The 24,013-nt window shown below is 37.9% G+C and overlaps 1 protein-coding gene across 5 annotated transcripts in view; it reads right to left on the reverse strand.

Moving 5' to 3' along the window:
- The window catches only part of LOC132044353 (uncharacterized), a 39,290-nt gene that overhangs the window by 14,619 nt on the left and 658 nt on the right, over positions 1–24,013 (reverse strand). For 2 of the 5 annotated variants that reach the window (XM_059434848.1, XM_059434850.1), the window contains exons 2-5: positions 23,665–23,826; positions 14,673–14,771; positions 7,641–7,744; positions 87–898 (exon numbers count right to left, since the gene is read on the reverse strand). In XM_059434848.1, coding sequence (XP_059290831.1) covers positions 87–898; positions 7,641–7,744; positions 14,673–14,771; positions 23,665–23,790 — 1,141 coding nt within the window. In that variant the 5' untranslated portion in view covers positions 23,791–23,826. Of the gene's footprint in view, positions 1–86; positions 2,926–7,640; positions 7,745–14,672; positions 14,772–23,664; positions 23,827–24,013 lie in introns of those variants that run through there. The other 3 variants (XM_059434849.1, XM_059434852.1, XM_059434851.1) reach the window with 3 other exon arrangements.

Consider the following 24,013-nt stretch of genomic DNA (forward strand, 5'->3'; position numbering starts at 1 on the left):
AAGGGAAATTCTATTTCAATATCATTAACTTCCAGGTAAATGAAATACTTCTGTAGGAAAGAGGTGATCACTAATGCTGAACTTACCTATCTGATGTAATGTCCAGAGCCATTCCGACACTCTTTCATCACTGAAACCACCTCTTGGAGGTGTTCTCGCATTCATATTTGGAGTGTCTGGTGCGTCAGATATTCTGAGTCCGCTAAAAATCTCTGTTTCACATTCCTGGAATTTTCCAGACCATGACATTGAATCCGGCCCAGTAGGATGAACCCTCTCAATTTCAGAGTTCAGGGAATGAGATACGCCATATGATGAGGAAACATTTGCTTCTTCGACTAGATCTGCATTATTATTTATTCTGAAACTGTGCATCTTATCATCTCCATATTTCAATTTACGGCTCGCTAGAATTCTCTTACCATATGACCTATGACCTTTCTTATTTTTGTTACTCTTTCCAAATAAGTCTGTAACAGGTAAAGCAGGAAAATCAAAACAATTCTCGTTTACAGATTCTGATTGACATGCCTCACCCCCAAGTTCGGTGGATCTGAGGTCGTATGGACCCAAAGTAGGCACAGAAAAAAAAGAGTCCAATGCTGCCTCATCTGTGCTTCCCCTTGCACTTATAAGATCACCAGAATCACTAGAGCTTTCCCTTTGATGTGCATGTGCTGTGTCTATACAATTATTATCAAAATCACTGTAACTGTATAAATTGTCAGTATTAACATCAGAAGCTTGACTGCTCTTGAAATCAGCTTCTCTTCGGCAGTCATCTTTGGAACTTGTTCTCATGTCCATGACCTTGGACCCAACAACATAGGCAAGGGAACCAGTTCCTATACTGGAATGCATTGCTTGGCACTGCTTTATGAGGTCTCTGTAACGTTCCCTGAGGAGATATTATGGATATACAGAAGTTCATATCCCAAAGTTTGTTATTTGCGAAAGTGAAGACATCTCTCTTAGGTCCCTCTTTTTGCTTATGCAGGTGGTACACTTTCTATAACAAATAAATTACCACCTCCTTTAACACTCAAAAAAAAAGAAAAAACAGATCAATGAATCAGAATCTTTTTATTAGAACTAAGAAAGATCAACGAATCAGAATCTTTTTTTAGAACTAAGAAGTCCCTCGCACAATGGCAATGGAGAATAAGGCTAAGATAAGTTGGTGTGTCTGATATAATAAGCATGAGTCTGACTCTTTACAAGGCAGTGAACGATTTTATTGGCGTCTCTGATGAATAAATTACTACAATGGATATGCAATTTTAAAAATGAGGACAGAACAATTGAGTGGGGGTGTGAGGGGTTTTTTACAAGCAAACAGGTGAGAAATTAAAATGTTGGGACGAAGATGTTTCATGGGTCATAGCGGGAACTCAATACGATAAGATTCCCTGAGGAAACAGTGGGATGTGAGTCATTCTCTAAGACAATGGAGATGTTGAAGATATAATTAAATAAATAAAACTGAGCTTTTAGATGAGATGGTTATACACTATCACATGGCAGTAGTCTGTTTTAAAATTATTCTACTTCTTCTCTCTGTTGCTGTCTTCTTTTTCTTTGTTAATTCTTCTAGTCTCTGTTTCTTGATTTTATTATTCTATTTCATTGAATTTCTTTTTCTAATAACAGCTATATGAATGGAATCATCTCAAAGAAAGGAGAGACCCAGCTTGAGCTTATGGAAGCAAAGTTAGTGAGAAAGATAGGTCCTCAATCCAACGTGCTCCGTAACAAGGTTACCAAAGGTGGAATTTATCGTCACAAACAACATCTCATAGGTGCTAATAGCAATGTCAAATCTTGTCCAAAATACCAGGAACATATTAAGGAAGATTTAGAAAAGTATGTTGAGAAAAAAAAATGAGATAAGACATCAAATGAACCATCAAGCATTTGTGACTAATCTTGATGATGAGGATGACAAACATGAGGGTAATGATTTGTCAATGCCGCTTCCCTCAAAATTACCAAAAAAACGAATATTCTCTTCAAATTGTAGATGTACCGGTAGGAACAAAGGTCCTATAGATGTTATTTCACACAGAATCTGAAGGATGTAGTTAGGCAAGTAAAAGAGGTGAACAACCCATAGAAGTTGCCTAGAAGACTTTGACGGATCGTGCAGTTACAAAGTTTGCACGATAGATGTATGATGTTGGGCTCCCTTTCAATTCTGTCAATTATGTGGATAGCTTTTATGTTTTCATTGAGGTTGTAGGCCAACATGGTCCAGGAAGGACGTCCCCACCTATCACGAAGTTAGAATTCCTTATCTAAAAAAAGAGGTTCAAGGAGACGAACGACATTGTTGAGGAACAAAAAGTACAATGGAAGTTTGGACGTTTCATTATGATGGATAAGTGGATAGCAAGAAATGGAAAGATTATCATCATTGAGTTGATGAATTCTCCGAAAAGTTAGAAGAAAATATCAACGAGAGGATAAAGAATTAAAGAGTCTTAATGAAGTACAACAGCAATTTTTTGAGCACACATCAAAGGGAACAGTTAACCATGTTATGCAACAAACTGCTTCCTTGAAGGAATTTTTACTCATTGTAGCTTCTTTTGAGACCTAATTATTAATATTAACTATCCTTTTATTTAATTATATTTAGTAGCTAATTAACTTTTCTAAATTACAATTGGTAGCTATATCAAAAATACATACCCAAATACATATATCTTTCTCTATTCCCACTCACTACCCATTTCAGATTTTTCATTTCTCAAAACCCTAAAAAACTCTCTCCCCTTCTATCATCTGCGCCGCCATAACCACCACCACCACGGCCTCCGCCGCCGCTACCCCACCAGCAGAGACAGGCGCTCCACCAGGCGTAAACACAGATCTGAAGGTATTCATACAGATCCATTCAAACGTTTTCTTTCTCAAATCTCACACCTGTCGTGTGGAAAAATATCATAAATTTCACAGGTACAACCAAACTACAGGGCATTTAGTTATAGTCAATGTTAAACCAAACTCAATCCTGATTTCTTACCAAATCGAAGTGCTGTAAGATAAATCTGTTGTTTCTACAAGCATGAAAAAGTCTGGGATTCACTCTCTTTCCATAGCAAGGATAATAAATCTCCTCAACCGGATAAACCAAAGCTGGCAAGTACCATCCACGCGCCGCCACATACGACGGAGTGCTAGGCTTCAAATTCAATGCCGGAAAATCGAAGCAAGACATTGGAGAAAACGGACGTATTTTGTATTTTTAAGTGTATTTTGTACTTTTTTAAGTGTATTTGTTAAAAGTCAAATACAAATAAATTCAACAACAACTACATCTCACAAACACACTGTTTTTTAATGTATTTGTCTTATATTTTTGAGTGTATTTGTTAAAAGCCGTTTCACGTGAGCCGAGGGTCTTTCGGAAACAGCCTCCCTACCTTCCAAGGTGGGGGTAAGGTCTGTGTACACTTTACCCTCCCCAGACCTCACATTGTGGGATTCAACCGGGTATGTTGTTGTTTTTGTTGTTAAAAGCCAAACACACTGTTTTTGAATGTATTTTGTCATGTATTTGAATGTTTTTGTCTTGTATCTGAATGTATTTGTTGAAATCCATTCAAATACAGTATTTTCAAATACACGGAAATTTGAATGTATTTGGCTTCATATGTAGTTGGAATGTACACAATGTATTTGAAATTTTGTTTGAATCCATTCAAATACAGTGAATATATGAACAGTTTTCAAATAGACGAAAATTTGAATGTATTTGGCTTCAAATATATTTTGAATGTACACAGTGTAGCCACTGAACTACATCAAAGCAAAAAAAAAAAAAAAAAAATCACTGAAATACATCAAAAAAAAAAAAATCATTAAGAGCCCGTTTGGATTGGCTTATAAGTTGCTTATAAGTTGCTTATAAGCTGTTTTCAGCTTTTTTGAGTGTTTGGTTGGCCAGCTTAAAGTCATTTTGTGCTTAAAATAAGCTCAAAAAAATAATTAGGCCGTTTGACTATTTATCTAAAGCGGCTTATAAGTATAAGCCAAAAAAAAATAAGCTACCCCAACTTATTTTTTTAGCTTATAAGTTGTTTGCGGCTTATAATTTGCTTAAAATAAGCCCATCAAACAGGCTCTAAAATACATCAAAGCCCAAAAAAATCACTGAAATACATCAAATAAAGCTGAATGTTAGCTACGGATGGTAAATTAGAAAAGATTGCTATGGAGAGTAAGTTGGACCTTTTAAGATAGTTATTTTACGTAAGTTTGCCTTCCTTGAATAAACTGCTCATAGTTTCTAGTTGTGTGGTGTAAATCTTATCCTATTGTGTTTTCTATAAATATGTAAATAGGATTAGTTATTTGGGATATGTAATTCCACGTTTGAAACTATTGTATTTTGGAGTCTCGTCCTCTCATACAGACAGCTTTATTTTGTGTAATTGTGTTAAAAATTCTTGCACAATATATTGCCAATAAATTACCGTTTATGCTCTATTTTTCATGTTCTCTAGTTCTAGTTGCTATCAAAGGACCAATCCGATCACTTGCAATACAAAGTAGGTATATCAAGGAGTACAAAGAGCATAAGAGGACTTTTATAGGAATGTTGGATTACAAATAGTCAATGGACCTAGAAGTAGTTTTGATGATTGAGATGCTGCAGTGATGTTCCTTTATGTGAAGCCTTTCCAAAAATATTTAGGTTCTCTAGTCAGCAGGCAGCAGTAGTCGCTTAGATTTGTGAGGAACAAGACGGAGGATATTATTGGTCCTAAAACGTAGGGATAACTTTACAAGAAAGGGAGATAAAGGGCATTCCGCTAGCATCATTATGGATCACTAAACAACGAGGAAACTGTCCTTTACCAGGACAGCAGCATGGAAGTCCTCCTAAAGGTAGAGAAAGTGACAACACAAAATTTACATCTCCTGATGTTTTTCGTGTAAGAAAGTAGGAGCGATGCCAATTATTAATCACTTTTTTGACCAACAGCACATAGGCTATGGTGCATAATTTGAAATTATGTGTAAAGTCAAATTGATTATTTCATAAACCAACAACAACAACAACAACAAGCCCAGTATAGTCCCACCATGTGGGGTCTGGGGAGGGTAGAGTGTACGCAGACCTAACCCCCACCTTGAAAGGTAGGGCGGCTGTTTCCAAGAGACCCTCGGCTCAAGAGAGGAGAAGAGAGGAAGACAAGAGGAAAACAAGACAAAATGTCAGATAGGGCCAAGCATATCGAAACAATATGATAACACGAATACCAAAAGCGAGAAAGTCATGGTAGAACAGTCCAGAAAGAAAGAAGCATTGAATACTAAAGATAAATAAAATGATCAAAGTTCAACGTCCCAACAAATATAGGCAACAATCAAATACATAAACCAAAAGGCAATAAACAAATGAGCAAAACTGCAACTACTATGGTGAAAGGGTACGCCGCTAGCCTTTATCCTAATCCGAGTCCTCCACAACCTCCTATCTAAGGTCGTGTCCTCGGTGGTAAACCGTGCCATATCTGTCTAATCACCTCTCCCCAATACTTCCGGCCTCGCCTCCCTTTACCTCTCCCCGAAACCATTCATAGCCAACCTCTCACACCTCCGCATCGGAGCATCTCGTGTCTCTCTCTTCACATGCCCAAACCATCTCACCCTCGCTTCCCGCATCTTGTCCTCCACCGATGTCACTCCCACCTTGTCTCGGATATCTTCATTCCTAATCCTATCCCTCCCAGTGTGTCACACACATCCACCGCAAAGATTCGTATTTTCGCGACTTTCATCTTCCGAATGTGACATTTCTTGACCGGCCAACACTCCGCTCCGTACAATAAAGCTCTGCCTAACCACCACTTTGTAGAACTTGCCTTTAAGTTTTGGAGGCACTTTCTTATCACACAACACTCGAGGCGAGTCTCCATTTCATCCACTCGCACCAATACGATGTGAAACATCGTCGTCGATATCCCCATCTCTCTGTATAATAGACCCAAGATACTTGAAACTTCCTTTCTTTTGAATGGCCTGGGTACCAAGCCTCACTTCCTCATCAACCTCACGCGGTACGTCACTGAACCTGCACTCCACGTATTCGTCTTCGGTCCTACTCAATTTAAATCCTTTAGACTCCAACGTCTGTCATCTCCGGCCCTCCGAGCCTTATCGTTAACTCCGTCATGCGAGTCTCGTCAATCGGACTATGTCATCTGCGAACAACATACACCAAGGCACCTCACCTCGTATTTGTCGCGTCAATTCATCCATCACCAAGGCGAATGTAAACAAGCAAGAGTCGATCCCCGACGCAACCCCATCGAACGAGGGAAGGCTCCGAGTCTCCTCCTACCGTCCTTACCTCGGTCTTAGCTCCATCATACATGTCCTTTATCGCTCTAACGTACACCATAGGTACACCTTTAGCCTCCAAGCATCTCCATGGTGACCTCTCTTCGGCACCTTGTCGTAGCCTTTTCTAGGTCGATGAATACCGTGCGCAAGTCCTCTTCCGCTCCCTATATCCGCTCCACCAATCTTCCTTACATATGAATGGCTTCGTAGTCGAGCGCCCGCACGAATCCAAACGGTTCTCGAAATAGACACACCTCTCCTCACCCTCATTTCCACCACCCTTTCCCACACTTTCATAGTGTGACTTAGCAACATATGCCTCTATAGTTGTTGCGGCTTTGAATGTCTCCCTTGTTCTTCGTACACGGGAATCATTAGACTCCATCTCCATTTTTCCCGCATCTTGTTGTTTTGAAAATGACATTAAACAATCCGGTCGACCACTCCCAAGCCTACCACCGCACGCATTCTTCCAAAATTCTCCGGAATCTCGTCAGTCCGGTCGCTCTTCCCCGCGCATCCTACGAACAGCTCCCTTAACCTCCTCAACCTTTATACTCCTACAATAACCAAAGTCGCGACGCCTATCAGAGTGCTCCAAGTCTCCCAACACAATGTCTCTGTCCGCTCCTTCGTTCATAAACCACCAGAGAATATAGGCTATGGTGCATGATGTTGAATATGTTTATGTCAATCATCATAGATATAATGGTAGGGTGATATTTTAGGAGAGTGGAGGAAAATAGCATAGAATGCTGTCTCTTTGGCACTTATGTAAAACAGTAAGGAAAGAAAGGAAAAGAAAAGCGCTTAAAAAGGCAGAAGACGCCTCCGTCGGATTATTATTATTATTATTATTATTATTATTATTATTATTATTATTATTAATAATAGTATATTTTTAGACATATACGATATCGGACGACTTGATACACTTTCTAGATAATCATATTTTTTCAACAAAATTTCAAAATTTTGTATACATCTTGATTCTTGTATGTGTGAGTCCCCCACTACAATAAATGGCGATTTCATCAAAGTAATTTACTTGTCAATTGCCTTGCATGCTTACACATTTCAGCATTCTTACATTTAAACTACCTAAAGTCAAGGACAACAAAAAAATAAAGACAGAAAAGGTGACTTCAACATAGACCTAGACTTTTGCATAAACAAGATGTTTTACCAAAATGGATCATAAGACTGAAAACATGAAGCTGCCCCACATTGACCAAATTGAGTAGGACATTTTCAATAGAATATAGAAGTAACTGGAAAGCTAATACCTTCTAGCCGACCTCAGCTGCTTTCGGTACTCCGCGGAGCTGCCCAAAGCATAACAGCCCAACAGAAATTCCCAAACTTCTGGCCTTATGGCTGGATCCACACCCTACCATGCGAGAAAAAAGAAATTGTTATAGCGGAAATACCCTCATAACTCATAAGTTTCACGTATATTTAAATTGTCAAATATTACATACTTCTCTTTTGAAAAATTAATCTCTTTAAGAAAACCACCTTAAAGAGACTTGGAGCAGAAGTTGAGAAAAGTGTGTTTTGCAAGTGAAACTCAATGTCAACGTATGTTTTATCTCTCAAATTATTTCACCATCTCACTACTTTTCCAAGTATTCCAGAAGCGGCCCAAGAGGATATTTCAGCTATGTTTTTCGGAAGGATGGCCATATGGTTTATGTTTCTCTTGTTTATTATCAACACAGAGTTTAGGTAGGCGTTTGGACATGAATTGAGTGATATTTGAAAAAAAAAAATATGTAGAATTTGAGTTTGAAAACTGGTATTTGAAACTTGAAGTTGTGTTTGGAAATGCATTTCACTTGAAAAAGAGTTGAAGTTTTGTGAGAGGGAAAAAATTCACTTGAAAAGCTGGTCAATTAGAAAAACTCATCTTCAAAACAAGCAAAATAATCATTCTAATTTATAACCAAAACAATGTTTTGAAAAAAGGAAAAAAATCATTTCTAATCTTCTTTTCTTCTTTTCTTAATAGGATTGTCCCCGGATTGTTTATTATTCTCAAGAAAGGGAGATATTTTGATGGAACTTTCATGTCTCAAATTCGTGATGGACCATTACACATATATATCGCTGGTGTCCAGATCAATTTGTTCGAACCTCGACTAAACTACCATGCAGCCTGTACAATGCATAAACATACGCTACAAAGGTAACCCGCCCACTATAACTGGAACAGATCCACTTAGACCAGGTGCTGTAGTTGGGATTTCGAATTTGGATCTCTAGGTTGTTACTCTCATGCCTCCACCACTAGGCCATCCCCTTGGAGACAATTCAAAATATATAAAACAATGTGTTGGATTTACCATCCCAGGTATGTTGTTCCTCTCCTCCCTACCCCCCACCCCCCGGGATTAAACTAGCACATAACCTCGAGCAATAGCCAAACCAGATCTGCCGAAGCAAAAACAAACAAGCAATAATAATTATAACAAGTACTGAAAACAATCCAGAACAGAAGGAGCTTGTAGAAACAGAGAAAACTTCTCCAAAAGTTAACTGCTTGGTCAAAAGTGGTCAAAGTTCACGTAACTTGAATGGGCGGTCTCGGAATAAAGAGGCTGACCCACTGAAGAAGGAAAGTGGCCGGAAAACTGCGCACGCGCTGGCGTGTGAGCAGGCAGAGCTAGGATTTTTACTAAGGGAGTTCAAAAATATAAAGAAGTAAACACACGAAAAAGCCAAGGGAGTTCAACATCTACTATATCTACATAAAAAATAATTTTAACCTTGTATATATATATATATAAGTTGCTCGGAAATCATTGTATTTGTCCCGAATTTTTCCGTCGATTTTGGTCAAAGTACCTAAAATCAGTCGACCAAATCCGGTAAGGATCCCACACCCACGTCGTGTCGACACGGGTGCGGCACCGAAAGCGAAGAGTTCAAGCAACTTAGGTCGCTATATATAGTGTAAGGGGGTTCGGATGAACCCTCTTGGCCCAACCTAGGTCCGCCCCTGCGTGTAAGGCGCGTAACACCGGAAATCTGAATCTGGTGGTGGTGTGAGCGCGCGTGAGGGAACCTACTGCAACTGAATTTCTTGGGTAGGGCCGCACGAGGGTTCCGATCCTATTGGTGGTACTGGCACATTACCCCTAGAGAAAGGAAACTCAAAATAGTGGTGGTAGTTGTCGGAAAGTGCTCAGCAATTGATTTTCTCTTATAGATAATTATTTTCTCACTAAATGTTGTGATATCATGTGAGAAATAAGAGAGTTTAAGAGAGAACTCAATTTGGTTATTTCCTCAAGCTGTTGAGGTTTAAAAAGCCAAGTACACATACTCAAGAAAAGAAAGAGAATTAAGTGTTATTCTTGCCATTTGTTTTTTGATAATATTGGTGTTATTCTTGCCATTAGCTAGGATATATCTACAAAGGGAACTAGGCCTGCTTGTCACAAATCAGCAGTTCAAATTCCACCCTAGGTGTAAGAAACTAGGGATGATGCACATCTGCTTTGCTGATAACGTGTTAATGTGTTCTGCAAAGCTGATATCCCCTCTATAAAGCTATTCCGGGAGGCTTTCTTCAGATTGTCAGTTGCCTCAGGCTTATAAACTAACATCGACAAGAGTTCAATCTTTATGTCTGCTGTCAATGCTTCTCTTAAAAAGGAAATTCTCAACAGCTAGGGATTTTGGGAAGGATCTCTTCCTTTTAAGTACCTAGGAGTGCCTTTGTCTTCAAAAAAGTTGTCGACTGCTCAGTGTCTACCCTTAGAGACAGCATAACTGAAAGAATCAAGTGTTGGTCTGCAAAACTATTATCTTATGCTGACAGGCTCCAACTAATCAAATCTGTGATTTTTGGCATTCAAACATATTCGGCACAGATATTCATCCTGCCTAAGAGGATCATGAAATTGATTGACAGCTTATGTAGATCTTTCCTGTGGACTGATGCTGCAGCTATCTCCAGAACAGCACTAGTATCACAGGAGAAAACTTGCCTACCAAAGCAGCAGGTGGCCAAAATGTTATGAACTTATGTTCCTGGAACAGAGCTGCAATAGTAAAGCAACTATGGGCAGTTGCTGAAAAGAAAGACTGCGTGTGGAATAGATGGGTCCACATTTATTATTTATTATATGAAGAATTGCTCTGAGGAAACTTGCTCTATTCCAGGTTCTGCTACCTGGGTAGGGAGGAATACTGGAGGCTAGAAAGTTTATCATGCAGGCACCAACTCTTCAGGGAGACTTACAGACTAGATTTGCTGATGCGCTGGCTAACTCACAATTTTCCATTAAGATGTATGTCTCTATGCTCCCACAACATCCAAAGGCCCCCTGGAAGAATTTTACATTGCACCAGAGTATTCATCCAAGACACAGATTCATAGTTTGGTTGGCAATGCTGAGAAGATTGGCTACTGTCACAGATTGCTCAAATTTGGTATTCAGGAGGCTCCTTCATGTGTTTTCTGTGATTCAGCTGTTGAGACCCTTGACCACCTTTGTTTTGATTGCTACATTGTCAAAGCCTTGTGGCAGAGACTACTTACATGGCTGGTAATTCAAAGAACTGTTTGGAGTTGGCAAGAAGAGGTACAATGGGTGACAAGCTGGGCTAAAACAAGTCTGGAAAGGGTGCTACCATCAGTTGTATATATGCCATGGTTATAGCTGTCGTTTGGAGGGAAAGGAACCTGATTAGATTTCAAAAAGGCAAATATCAAGCTGATAGAATATGAGAGAAGATGCACTACACATCCACATTCGAGGCAAGGACTTGAAGAAATGGCAGCCAGTGTTGCTTTAGCTCAACTCCATGCCCTGAGAGTTCAAGTTGCAACTCTACCACTGGTTTTTTTTTTTTTTTTTTTTTTTGATGACATGGGAACCCGCTGCCGCTACCCTTCGGGTGCGCACAGGGTAAACCCAGCTCCTGTGCAACAACTCGCAAACCACACAAGAGAGATAACCCGCACTAGGCAAGCCCCGTGCGACGAGCTCGACCCAGAAGGCAAATCCCAACTCTACCACTGGTTTTGGCTCTTTACTTTGTCTGATAATTGTTCTATGAACATGAGACTGTCTGTTTTGTTTTGCAGATTTTTTCAAGGGTCTGCATTAGATTGATGTAGTTATGCTCCTTCATGTTAGTTTTTGAGTCTATCTTTAAATTTCTAAGGAACAGGTGTTCTGCCCTGTATGGTTATGTAATTGCCACTTTTGCTATTAATAAAATCATTTAGTTACCAAAAACAATTAGCTGGGATATATTCGTCGTCTTCTATTGGTGGTCTGAGAAGGTGCCTTATACAACTGATCGAAATCAACCACTGCGATGGAACCAAGAATATATGATCATTTTGTTACTACAGATCTTTAGATATTGCGTAAACAGTCTCTCATCAAGTTTTGTATGAAAATGATAACCAAATTAAAACAAACTATAATTTTTATTCAGCTTTCTCTTCAATTAGAAATAAAGTATTTTTATCAGAGAGGGTGAAAATCATTTTTCCCTCCAACTTTGCTCTAAAAATCAAACACCTCCCCAACTTTGAACAATTGACATTCTCCCCTTCCATCCTATGCAACGCCTAGTTTGCCCTTGTCATTATCAATCTTATTTACTATTTTAGATTTCAATAAATTTTGAACTAATTGCCCATGCCATATTTATTTTATACTAGTCTTTCGGCACGTGCGCTGCACGTGTATGCCAAGTCATGTAATACATAGTTTTGTAAAAGAATACTCTATTAACTTTATTACAATATGATATTGGATAATTAATTATGCATGAAAGAATAAAGGTACAAGCGTACGTGAATGATCAATGTAGATTATCATCAAGTGATTTTTTGTCGATGTCAAGATGATTAGATATATCCTGAATCTACTGAGATGAGCAATCAAAGTTTAATTTGATATATGTATTTCTTTTTACTTATTTTAATTTAATGAGGTACAAACATGTAATGATGCGTATCTCAAATATTACTTAGTTATAGACAATATTCCTAACGTATCAACATTTATATCCCTCTTGAAAGTGCAGCGTAAGTTGACCATGTGTGGAAACATGTTATGGTGGATGCAATCCAACATTTGTCATTGTTTGTTAACTTTGACCCTATGCGTTACTTATCGTCACTGCAAAATTCAAGCATACATAAAAAATATTCTACTTATCTTCACTGCAAAACTCAAGCATACATAATATTCTGAATGAATTTAAACGGATATCTTTCATTTTCAAACTTGATATTGATGCCTTTCTTCTTGATTCATTTCTTTGGAGTTTGAGTCTTCTTGCAAAATTATAGTATCAAATGTCTACTAATCATGATTTTAGAAGAAATCAAAATCTTATATATATCTCACGAACTTCACCTATTGATATTTCCTAATATCCCGTAACCAACAACTTAGTGTATTGGAATCCTGATTTCAAAATGATGTACCAGTACTGCTATGAAAAAAAATCCTTCTGAAAGAGAATAATACATCTTGTGAGTGTAATATCAGTTGCATGTTACAACATAAGGATGTGAAACAAATAGTACTATTTAATTATTCTTGTATATTTCATCATAATTGGAATCAAGCAACAAGAACAACAAAGTTCTTCTCATTGTTAAATATTAAAAATAACTAAATGAAGAGAAAGTTGTTCAAGTGAAATTCTATGAAAATATAAAATGCCTGTAGGCGAGGCGTTTCTATGAAACTATCTTAGGCGAGGCGTTTCTATGAAACTATCTTTAGAAAAGTATTTTTATCTCACGGTGCAACAGTTAAATTGAAATTATATTCCTTGAATAAAAGCCTACTCGAGAAATTGTAGTCGCTTTAATATTTTTGACCACAAGAGTAATCCAATAGGCTAAGAAGGTTTAGTAGAATTAAAAGGAACATAGAAAAATTGTAGAATGGGTAAAGGAAACTGAAGCAGTACCTTCATCTGCTTGTCCGGATGATCTAATCAGAAACCGATATAATTCATGGCATCAAGAAAGAAATAAGTGTTCATTTTTTGCCTTTTCTAATATGTATCGTTTGTTTTGTACCAAATGATAAATCCATGTTATTACAGTGCCAATCAACGTGACTGCCAACCAATGTGACTTAAAGTGGCAACCTTTTAGTTTTTCTTTCTTTTTTATTTATTTTTAAATTAGAATATTTTGATTATTAGAAGGGTATTTAGGTAATTTAACTTTTAAGTTAGGGGTTTCATGCTTTTAATATAATATAGATTATATGTAATAAAAGATAGGCTTGATCTTATTAGAAATTGTAATCTAAGTTCATGTAAAGTACAAGTAGAATACTACTTGCATTTATCAAGTTTTTTTTTTTTTTTTTGTAAATATCTACTGCTATATTGATATTTTAATATTAAGTGAATTTAATATATTTTTCCTGATGCCTATATAGATTTTAGAGTTTTGCCATCCATTAATGTAATATCTTTAATTAAATCATAATTTAATATTCATTTAAAATATAACAGAGAATTGTTGGGAATTTGTTATAAAATATATGTTTCAAAGCTTTTATTCTCTTTCATTCTCAACTGTATGAATAAATTTTTGAGTTATGGTTGTTATTATCAACAAATACTGATACGAACATGTTGTTCTAATTAAATCTTTTTGTGCTCAATTATTTTGTTATTTCAATATTTTATGTGCTTGAAAACTATTTTTCACGTTTTTACTCCATAAATAAGATTTGTTTGTTCAATAGGTAAGCCCATAATATAGATTAAAAAGAAAAGAAAATATCATAATATTTAAAAAACAAAAAATGACAAAGGTTGATAATTTAGAGGATAAAATAGGTAAGTAAGAAGTTCAATTGAGAAAAGAGGAGAATGTCAATTGTTCATAGTTGGGGGAGATGTTTGATTTTTAAAAGCAAAGTTGAAGAGGGAAAATGATTTTCACCCCTTTAGAGATAATCTCTCTCGTTTAATAGGGACAGGGTTTAACCTAGTCCTATATTTGCAGATGGACTTCTAGTACTAACTTGTTCAGAACATCGTATAAATAGGCTATATACTATTCTTGGGGAAGTCTTCAATAATAATGAAAACTGATGAATTGATTTGATATTAAAATCTTTCTCTATTCTTTTTTTTTTTATCAAGGTATTTTCGTTCATACACATGGCCAAACTGGCCGTATACATGGGATAAACCAAAAGGTAATGAATCTACAAAATATGACTCTCTACAAACTCCGACCAATCATCTATACAACAAGGAACTTTCTGTTTGCACCAAAATAGAAACTTTACAACAAATAGAAGGCTTACCCCCAATATGATCAATTTCAGCGCTTTCCTAAAACCATGTATCTTCCCATCCTTATCAAAGATAGCCTGCCACCTGTCAGGCCTAAGCATTTTGCTCATCTATATCATCAAAAACACAAGGAAAATGTTCCCAGCATGAATGTTGAGTTTACCATCAAAAGCACAAAGAAAAAGTCAACAGCATAGAAGTTGAGTTTATGAAGCAAAAATTCCTAGGTTGTTATTTACAGGAAAAAAAGGAAGGAAGTAGCACACCTACGAATAAATACTTTATTCCAAATACTTTCTCTAAAGAAATCATAATATATTCTGAACAGCTAATATTAGCATCCATAATATCCTTATCACCATCATTAGTGAGCAAGAAATAAACAAGAATTCTCCAACTTAAGTAAACAGCCACAAATCCAAAAGTGTCTCTTGAATTCTTCTAAATGCCACTTCACTACATTAAATGGGTGAACCACTAGAGATGAGCCTTCTGGTGAACCACTAGAGATGAGCTTTCTTCAGATATATTCAAAAGGCCATTTAATGACGGCCAATTACTCTTTTTTCTTTTTTGATAGCAAGCAAGCAAATTAGTGTTGCAAGTGGCAGAACTGCCAAATTCAGGATATTCTCCTGCTGATTAAAAAATTATGGGTATTTGCAACTTCACTGAAGGTATATTAGCACTTTAAGGTTGGTGACTTCTCCAACTAAATCCTTTGAATGGTGTCTGGATGATAAATCTTTGCCAGTTGATAACCAATTAGAGCAGAATATGATGGGCTCCCAGCTAACGTGCGATATCATCTGGATAAGAGGTAGGTCTCTTTCGTGTCAAAGACCCTCCACAAATAAAGCTAAAACATCTGATTCAATATTATGATGAGGATAAAGCTCCAGATATTAAAAAGCTGTGCCTATGATGATATACCTTATTTGCTTAACTTAATGATGAGAAAGATGAAATTTCATCCTAGAAATCTCACCCAATCCTTTCCCTAGAGTATACTGATATCATGATGTTCGAGGGGGATTCTTCATTAAGCTGCATTTATGGATTTATTTACTAACTCTCACTTGTAAGTTCTGGTCTGGGTATTTTATTTGATGGCCAGCATATTGTAAAAACTTCTTTCTCCTAATAAGTTCACTATGAAAAGAAAATCTTTGCCAGAATTTGGGTTGACACTTGTGAAACTTGCCTGATTCTGCATAACTTATGGGTAAGGAATCGAATTCAACTGCAAAAATTCAAAATAAGCGGAGGCATACGGAATGTAACGGTTGTTGTGATGTCATCCCTTTGACATACTGCTAAAGAGTGTGATGATAGCATTTATTTCGCGGTAGGCTTTAAGTCTTATGATATTACTAGATCCTCAAATACAGCAGAACATTGGTTTGACTGGACCGAAAGAGGTAAATATTTCATCAGAAGAGTTTCTTTGAACAAGAAGACTTTGGAATGGATAGTCCAGAACATGAGGGAGGCATCAAAGGTACGAGGCAATGTAGTGAGAAGATGGAAGAGGAGAGACAGTTTCTCTGAGACCTTTTGCTCCAGGAATTTTAATGGCTTTGGCAGATATATTAGCATTATCAGTTTACGAGGGAGAAGGAGAGCGGTGATAATCATACCCGAAGTATCGTTTAATGCTGGCTGGACCTATCTGGCTGACAAGATTGGCAGATTCATTAATAGCTTTGTTGACAAATTTAATGTGAGGGAGCCTAGGTTTGTGGACAAAGAGTTCCAATATGCAGAAGCAATTAAAAGCTGTAAATGGTCGAACAATGAAGTGGCTGGGGTTTCCGCATTAAAGAGGGGAGAGGTTATTCAGATAAAGGAAGGTATGGCACGTCATCAGAATATGGTACTTGGCAGATGCTTGGTTGGTTACTTTGTAAATGAGGAAGTTCCAACTTTGTATGACCTACGAAGATGGACTTCTTCCACTTGGAAACAGATCCATGGGCTCAATATTTATGCCATGGGAGAAAATCGATTTCTGTTTGAATTTCCATCCAAAAGCATAGCTGAGCAAGTCCTGAAAAGGGAGTGGCACTGGAAAAGAGCCCAAATCATGGTCTTCTTTATCAGGAGTCATAGAAAAAGGAAATATGCCAAATTCCGTCTGGATTAGGGTTGTGGGTGTGCCGCTCCAATTCTGGTCATCTGAAGTCTTCAAAGTCATTGGTGAATTTTGTGGAGGCTGGCTGGAAACAGAGGAAGAGACTCAACTCCGAAATCATCTAAAGTGGGCTAGAATCAGAGTCAAAGGAGATGGTAGAGAGGTTCCTAAAGAAGTCACCCTGCAGCAAGGCAGATTTCTTTTTACCCTCCAGGTTTGGGTGGAATCTCCGGCGAGAGTTGTCATCGGAGAAGAAGAGGAGAAAGAGGTGTTACATTCTTTTACCCAGCAGATATCGAAGACACTGGGTAAAAGTACAGATACAGTAGCTAAGCAGAAGGAAAAGTCAGATGCTGCTGACTTTGCACGTGATTCTGCAGAGGCACGTGGGGTAGGTTTAAATTCAAATACTGAGAAGGGCCAGACTTATGTTGGATCTGCGAAGGGTTTAATTATGGGCCCAAATAAATTTAATTGTTTGGCCCAATATGAGTCTGAAAAGGGACCAATTTTAAGTGAATCACATGGTGGGTCACGTGCATCTTCTACCGAACTTAAAACTCCGGATAGTTCCACTGTAGATGGCTATAAGAATCACTTCAACAACTTGAAAGAGATGGCATCCAAATTCCTCAAGTGCTTTGCCAATTGGGAAGCTTCTACCAACATGCAAAAGGCAATTTCAATTCCCTCCTCTTCTATATTACCACTTCACACAGATTCCCCAGTTTTAGGGTTCAAGAAAGTGGCGAATTTAAATATTGGGTCGGGGAGGAAAGATGCAGGAGATAAAGGAATGGATCAGTACCGAGAGTTTGAAGAAGAAGAAGAAGGGCAGATGGTCTTGCCAACTGAAAGTTAAGAGGATGAAGAGAAAATTGAAGAACATGGGAACACAAACCAAATAACTCTACCGGGAGAGCCTACTCCCATACAAACAGATTTTTCTGAATGTGAAAAGGAAGCAGTGATGAGATCGAACCTATGGGTTCAGGGTAATATTGTGAGGTTGAGCCAGGAATTCGGAGCAGCATTTGAAGGTTGCTCTAGGGAGGCCGAAGCTTTATTCACAAAGATTGACTAGAGGAGAGAAAAAGGGATAACTTCAGTTATCTCAATAGAACATAATGCTGATAAAGAGACAGTTCCTAGGGAGCTAAGAAATTTGATATTTGATATGAATTACAAAGATGGGGAACCAAGGAGTGAATCAAGAAGTAGGGGAGGAAACTAATAACTCCTTTATAATGAAGATAAAAATAGTTTCTTGGAACGTGAGGGGGTTGAATATGGAGAGTAAAAGGAATACTGTAAGGAGTAGAATACAACAATGGGGGGCTGATATCTATGTTCTGGTGGAAACAAAATTGAGTGGGGAAGTGGGAAATTATCTACAACAACTCTAGGGAAATAGATGGGTGGGGGGTGTATAGCTTGAGTCATTAGGCACTAGGGGGGCATTATAGTGTTATGGGATAAGAGGCAGTGGAGAGGGAAATAGTGGAAAATGGGAATCAAAGTTTAACTTGTAAATTGTGTGGGATAAATCAGGATTTCATCTGGTTTATTACAGCAGTTTATGCTGATTGTGGGAGAATTGTAAGGAGGGAACTGTGGGAGGAGATAGGTGCTATGAGGGCTTTATGTGAGGGTCCGTGGGTGGTTTGTGGTGACTTTAATGTCACAAGGTTCCCATCTGAAAGAACTGAATGTAGCAGGCTATCTGGTGCTATGAAGGAATTTTCTGAGTGCATCAATGAGGTGGAGTTGGTGGATCCTCCTTTATTTTGGGGGGTCCTATACTTGGAGAGGGGGGGCAAATCACAGAACTGCCTCTAGGATTGACAGATTTCTCTTTTCAACACTTTGGGATGAAATGTTCCTACAGATCAAACAGGATGTAATGCCAAACCTGGGATCAGATCATAATCCGATCATGCTAACATGCGGAGATTGGTCCTTTAAGAAAACTTATTTCAAGTTTGAAAATTGGTGGTTGAAGGTGGATGGTTTCAGAAGCAAAGTGCAGGAATGGTGGAGCTCCTTTGATGTTACAGGAAGACCAGACTACAAGTTAGCTGCAAAATTAAACCTGTTAAAAGGAAAACTTAAAGAATGAAGCAAGGAGAATAAGGGAAACTGGAGGGAAAGAAAAGACAAAATACTGGAACAAGTTGGCAGCCTAGAAGTTATTCAAGAACAAAGACCTCTGACTGAAGATGAGCAATTGCAGAAGGCTCAGTTGGCTATGGAGTATGAAGAAGTGGCTAGAAATGAAGAGATAGCATGGAGACAAAGATCTAGAGTGCAATGGATCAAGAGTGGAGATAAAAACACAAAGTATTTTCACAGGATGGCCACAGCTCACAAAAGATTCAACACTATTAACACTTTAATGGTTGATGGAGTTAGCTCCTACGAACCTATGGATATTCGAATGCAATTCTAGAATTCTATCAGAACCTTTACAGTGAGACAGAAGCATGGAGACCAAACTTGAACATTCAAGGTGTCCAAAGCATTACTGGAGAAGAGCAAATATGGATGTCAAGGCAATTTGAAGAAGATGAAGTATGGGAAGGGAACAAACTGTGTGCTGTTGATAAGGCACCTGGCCCGGATGGATACACAATGGCCTTCTTCCAGGCATTTTGGGATGTTTTGAAGGAGTTTGATGCTGACTTTTCAGAATTTCCATTCTCAACAGATGTTTGAAAAAAGTTTCAATGCCACCTTTGTGGCCTTGATCCCAAAGAAGGTGGGTGCAACTGAACTAAGGGACTTTAGGCCTATTAGTTTGATCACTGGTGTGTACAAAATAATTTCCAAAGTGCTGGCAGAAAGGTTAAAGAGAGTGGTGAGCAAGTTAGTCAATAAGCACCAAGTGGCATTCATAAAGGGGAGGCAAATTATGGATGCTGCTTTAATAGCAAGTGAGTGTATTGACACCAGACTTAGAGGAGAAGAGCCAGGAGTGATGTGCAAGCTGGATATTGAAAAAGCCTATGACCATTTGAACTGGAATTTTCTTATCAACACTCTAAGACAAATGGGGTTTGATTGCAGGTGGCTAAAGTGGATGGAGTTCTGCATTAAAACAACCAGGTTCTCTATTCTAGTAAATGGAGAACCTGTGTTTTTTTTTCCTGCAGAAAGGGGCTCAGGCAGGGGGACCCTTTATCCCCTTTCCTTTTCATTATAGCTATGGAAGGCTTGGACAGCATGATGAGAATTGCTTCTCAAAATAGCTGGATCAGAGGATTTAATGTGAGAAATAGGGCTAATGAGGCTATGGAAATCTCCCATCTACTGTATGCTGATGATACAGTAGTTTTTGTGAGGCAAATCAGGAACAGATCTGCCATTTGAGGGTGATACTAGTGGTTTTTGAAGCATGTTCTGGGCTTAAAGTCAACTGGAGGAAGAGCAGTATATTCCCAGTCAAGGAGGTGCAGCAGATCCAAGTGCTTGCAAGCATTTTGAATTGCAAGATTGAGAATTTGCCTACTGTTTATCTTGGAATGCCTTTGGGATCAATGCATAAAGCAGTGAAAATCTGGGATGGCATCATAGAGAAGACTGAAAAGAAACTAGCTCTATGGAAATCTCAATACCTATCCTTGGGAGAAGACTCATCTTAATCAACTCAGTCTTGGACTCCTTGCCAACATATGTGATGTCCTTATTTCCTATACCAAGCAAGGTGGTTAAGGCTTTGGACACTCTAAGGAGAAACTTTCTATGGCGAGGAAACAATGAGGGAAAAAAGTTCCACTTGGTAAATTAGGAAGTAGTTCAACAAAGCAGAATGCATGGAGGATTGGGGTGAAGAACCTAAAATTACAGAATAAAAGCTTACTCATGAAGTGGTTATGGAGATATAATCAGGAAGATCAGGCACTATGGAAAGAGGTAATTCAACATAAGTATAGCCAAAATGGGAAATGGTGTACAAATGAGGTGACAAATACCTATGGTGTGGGGGTATGGAGGACCATTAGAGCTTTCTGGCTGGCTCTGAAGGCAAATGTTAACTACAAGGTGGGTAGGGGTGACAAGATTCTTTTCTGGAAGGAAAATTGGAGTGGACAGGGGACATTACAACTACTGTTTCCCAGCTTATTTTCTATAAGCACAAATCCAGATAGTACAATAGAGGAGATGTGGTCTCCCCAAGGCTAGAATTTGGTTTTCAGAAGACTTCTAAATGATTGGGAAATAGCATGGGTAGCAGAACTATTGACAGTAATTGGTGGATTTCAAGGAACTAATTTGAGCCAGATAAATTGACATGGAAGCATAATCAAGATGGACTGTTCTCTGTGAACAGATTGTACAACAAGGGTTTCACTGAAATTTCAGGGAGGACACCAGGACCTTGGAAATCCATTTGGAAGAGTGTGGCACCAACTAAGGTGAAGTGTTTCACCTGGCTGGTAGCTTGGAGAGCCTGCTTGACTCATGAAGGACTGCAGAAACGAGGAATAAACATTGCTTCAAGATGCACATTGTGCAAGGAGGCCTTAGAGACAAACAATCACCTTTTCCTTCATTGTAAAGTTACGGCACAAGTCTGGGCATTGTTCATTAATTTGGCTAAGGTGAACTGGACTATGCCTGAACACACTGCAGACCTTCTAAGCTGTTGGATAAGAAGGGGAGGGAGCAAGAGTCAGAAGATTTGGTGGAAAACAGTTCCTGCCTGCATCTGGTGGAACATTTGGAAGGAAAGAAACGACAGAATTTTTAAAGGCAGAGAAAGTTCATTGCAGAAGATCCAATGGAAGGTCTTTACTTCATTAAGTTTTTGTGTAAAGAACAATATGTAGAAGAGGAAGTTCAGTTAGTGGACTTTTTTGGATTACTGTAATTATTTCTCTTTCAGTAAAATTTAAATTTTTGGAGGTGGCCAGCATACCCTTAATGTTGAGGAATACAAAATTACCAGTTTCAAAAAAAAAAAAAAAAAAAAAGAACAGCAGCACCACAATGCCAGTCCACAGCTTCACTAATATAGGAGGGAAGGGTGAAACTGAAGGCAGTGACAACAGTTAACTTTACACAACGCCAATTCATACAGGAGGTCAAACTTTATTTCAACATAACAGCAAAGAAGCTTGTACTGGTGGTGAAAGCAGAGTTAGGATTTATAGGGCTCTAAAGTAGGCAGCACCAGAACTTGCCCAGCATAAAAAAAATAAAAGGATTTATAGGCTCTAAAAAATCTTGATACTGAAGCAAGGGAAAAGAATATTGTATCTAGACGGGTGAACCCAAGATAAGACAGGATACAGTCTGACAGTCTCCAAAGGATCCCACATGCTGAACCATTGAAATAGATTTGTTAACTGTATTAATAAGGATGATATCGACATTGATTTGCAAACTTCTACAGTCATGAATCCAGTGGAAGAAGAAAAGACTGCAAGCTCTAGGAAGGCTTATCTATCTATCTATATTATTATAAAAGTGGGAAGACTCTGAAAGTAGAAAATGTTGATAGACTAAAATAGCTAATGTTGAACAACCTTTTGCCCCTTCAAAAATAAAATGATCATTTTAATATTAAGGTACAAATATGTAAAAACACTTCATAGTAATTAAATAACGATTCTTATTAATTCCTATTAGGACTCTTAATTGCTATAAAACCACGCTCGTCTTTGTTCCTCTCAAAATCAGGGAATCTTGAGGAGTTATAGTAATCTGAAAGATCATTAAAATCAACAAGAACCAAGGAGCAGTAATCTAAATGGTTGCAAAATGGAAAGTAGTTCAGCTTAGCGAAACGATGCTTGATAATGTGGTGTAAGTGATACAGTAATATGAATCAACTGGAAATCCTTGGACGTGGACATAGCAGCGAGCACGTCTATTTCCACCCTTTACATTCAATTAGGACTCCTAGACTGTGTTGTACTGTACCAGATCATTAGGCTCTGAGTAATACTCTTTCGTTTGACAGAATCCTTTCTCAAAGAGTTAAAACTTCCAAAAGAGGGTGGATTACTTCGCTCCTATTGTGGTGTCAAAATACTAGAGGTAATTAAATTCCAGAAGTTTTGTTGGGTTAAACTTCTTGGATGCTCCATATTCACTAAAGGCAATAAGCTTCCATTGTAGGTTATTTTTACTCATTTGCTTATACCTGCACTAAGTGTTATATGTCAATTCCTTATCCTATACAAAATTAAAAAATGTTTTAGAGGAAAAGATAGATACAAATCAAGAGATATCCATGTCACCTCAATTGTTCAATCCATGTACATAAACTAATACCCGCATTCTTATTCCACGTTCTATCCCGTATAAAATAATATATAGAATTCTTGCATAACTTATGCAGGTAATATTTGTGTTCTTAAAGGGGAAAAAACATACCAAACAGTGTATAACTTATACAAAATTTAATGCGGGTAAGAAAGAGACAACCAAACATTGTACTGGTGAGTGTTGAGTTTTATTTTCATGACAAGGGAACCCGCAGCCGCTACCCTTTGGGCGCGCACAGTGTAACTGAATGTTGAGTTTTATACATGTATAATAAGTGGCAATGAGTCCTACCAAGTGGCCCCTAAACATCTACTTCATTTCATTATATTTTTTGGCTGAAGATTAAATAATTTCCTAGGAAGAAGCATCAAGAGATGCAATCATACACCATCAAAAGTTTCTACAATCCAATTTTTATATAAATTGACAAAGTAAAGTAACAAATAGAGTAAAGGTAGAACAGTGGAATAAACTAGTTCAGTCTGAGACTTCACATACAAATTACTCAATGGGCAATACATAAAAGGATCACATAATTTCCTTGCAAAACTAAAGGCAAGTAAACTGTGACATCTAAGAGAAGTTTAAGGCATTACCTTTATTGATGATTGATGAAGACAAGGTTCTCCAATGTCACGAACAATGGAACTGACTTTGTGTAAATTGACAGTACCATGGCCTTTTCCACATTTCCATGGCCTTTCAGCTCCGTCAAACGACATCACCTCTGCGTCTCTAACCAAGCCTTACAACAACTTCTGATAAACCAACCAGCATAACTTAATTCACAACTTTAAAGAAAAAAAATAACCTGCTGCACCTACAAATAAAGTAATCACCACATTCCAATTCTTGATCAAAATATTAAACCCAGAAACTTAACACAGTATCTTCTTTCATTTGAATACTCCAAAATGCATATAAAGCCCAAAATGGAATCATTTC

The sequence above is a fragment of the Lycium ferocissimum genome, unplaced genomic scaffold, assembly GCF_029784015.1.
Source record: "Lycium ferocissimum isolate CSIRO_LF1 unplaced genomic scaffold, AGI_CSIRO_Lferr_CH_V1 ctg4232, whole genome shotgun sequence".
NCBI classification, from domain to species: Eukaryota; Viridiplantae; Streptophyta; class Magnoliopsida; order Solanales; family Solanaceae; genus Lycium; species Lycium ferocissimum.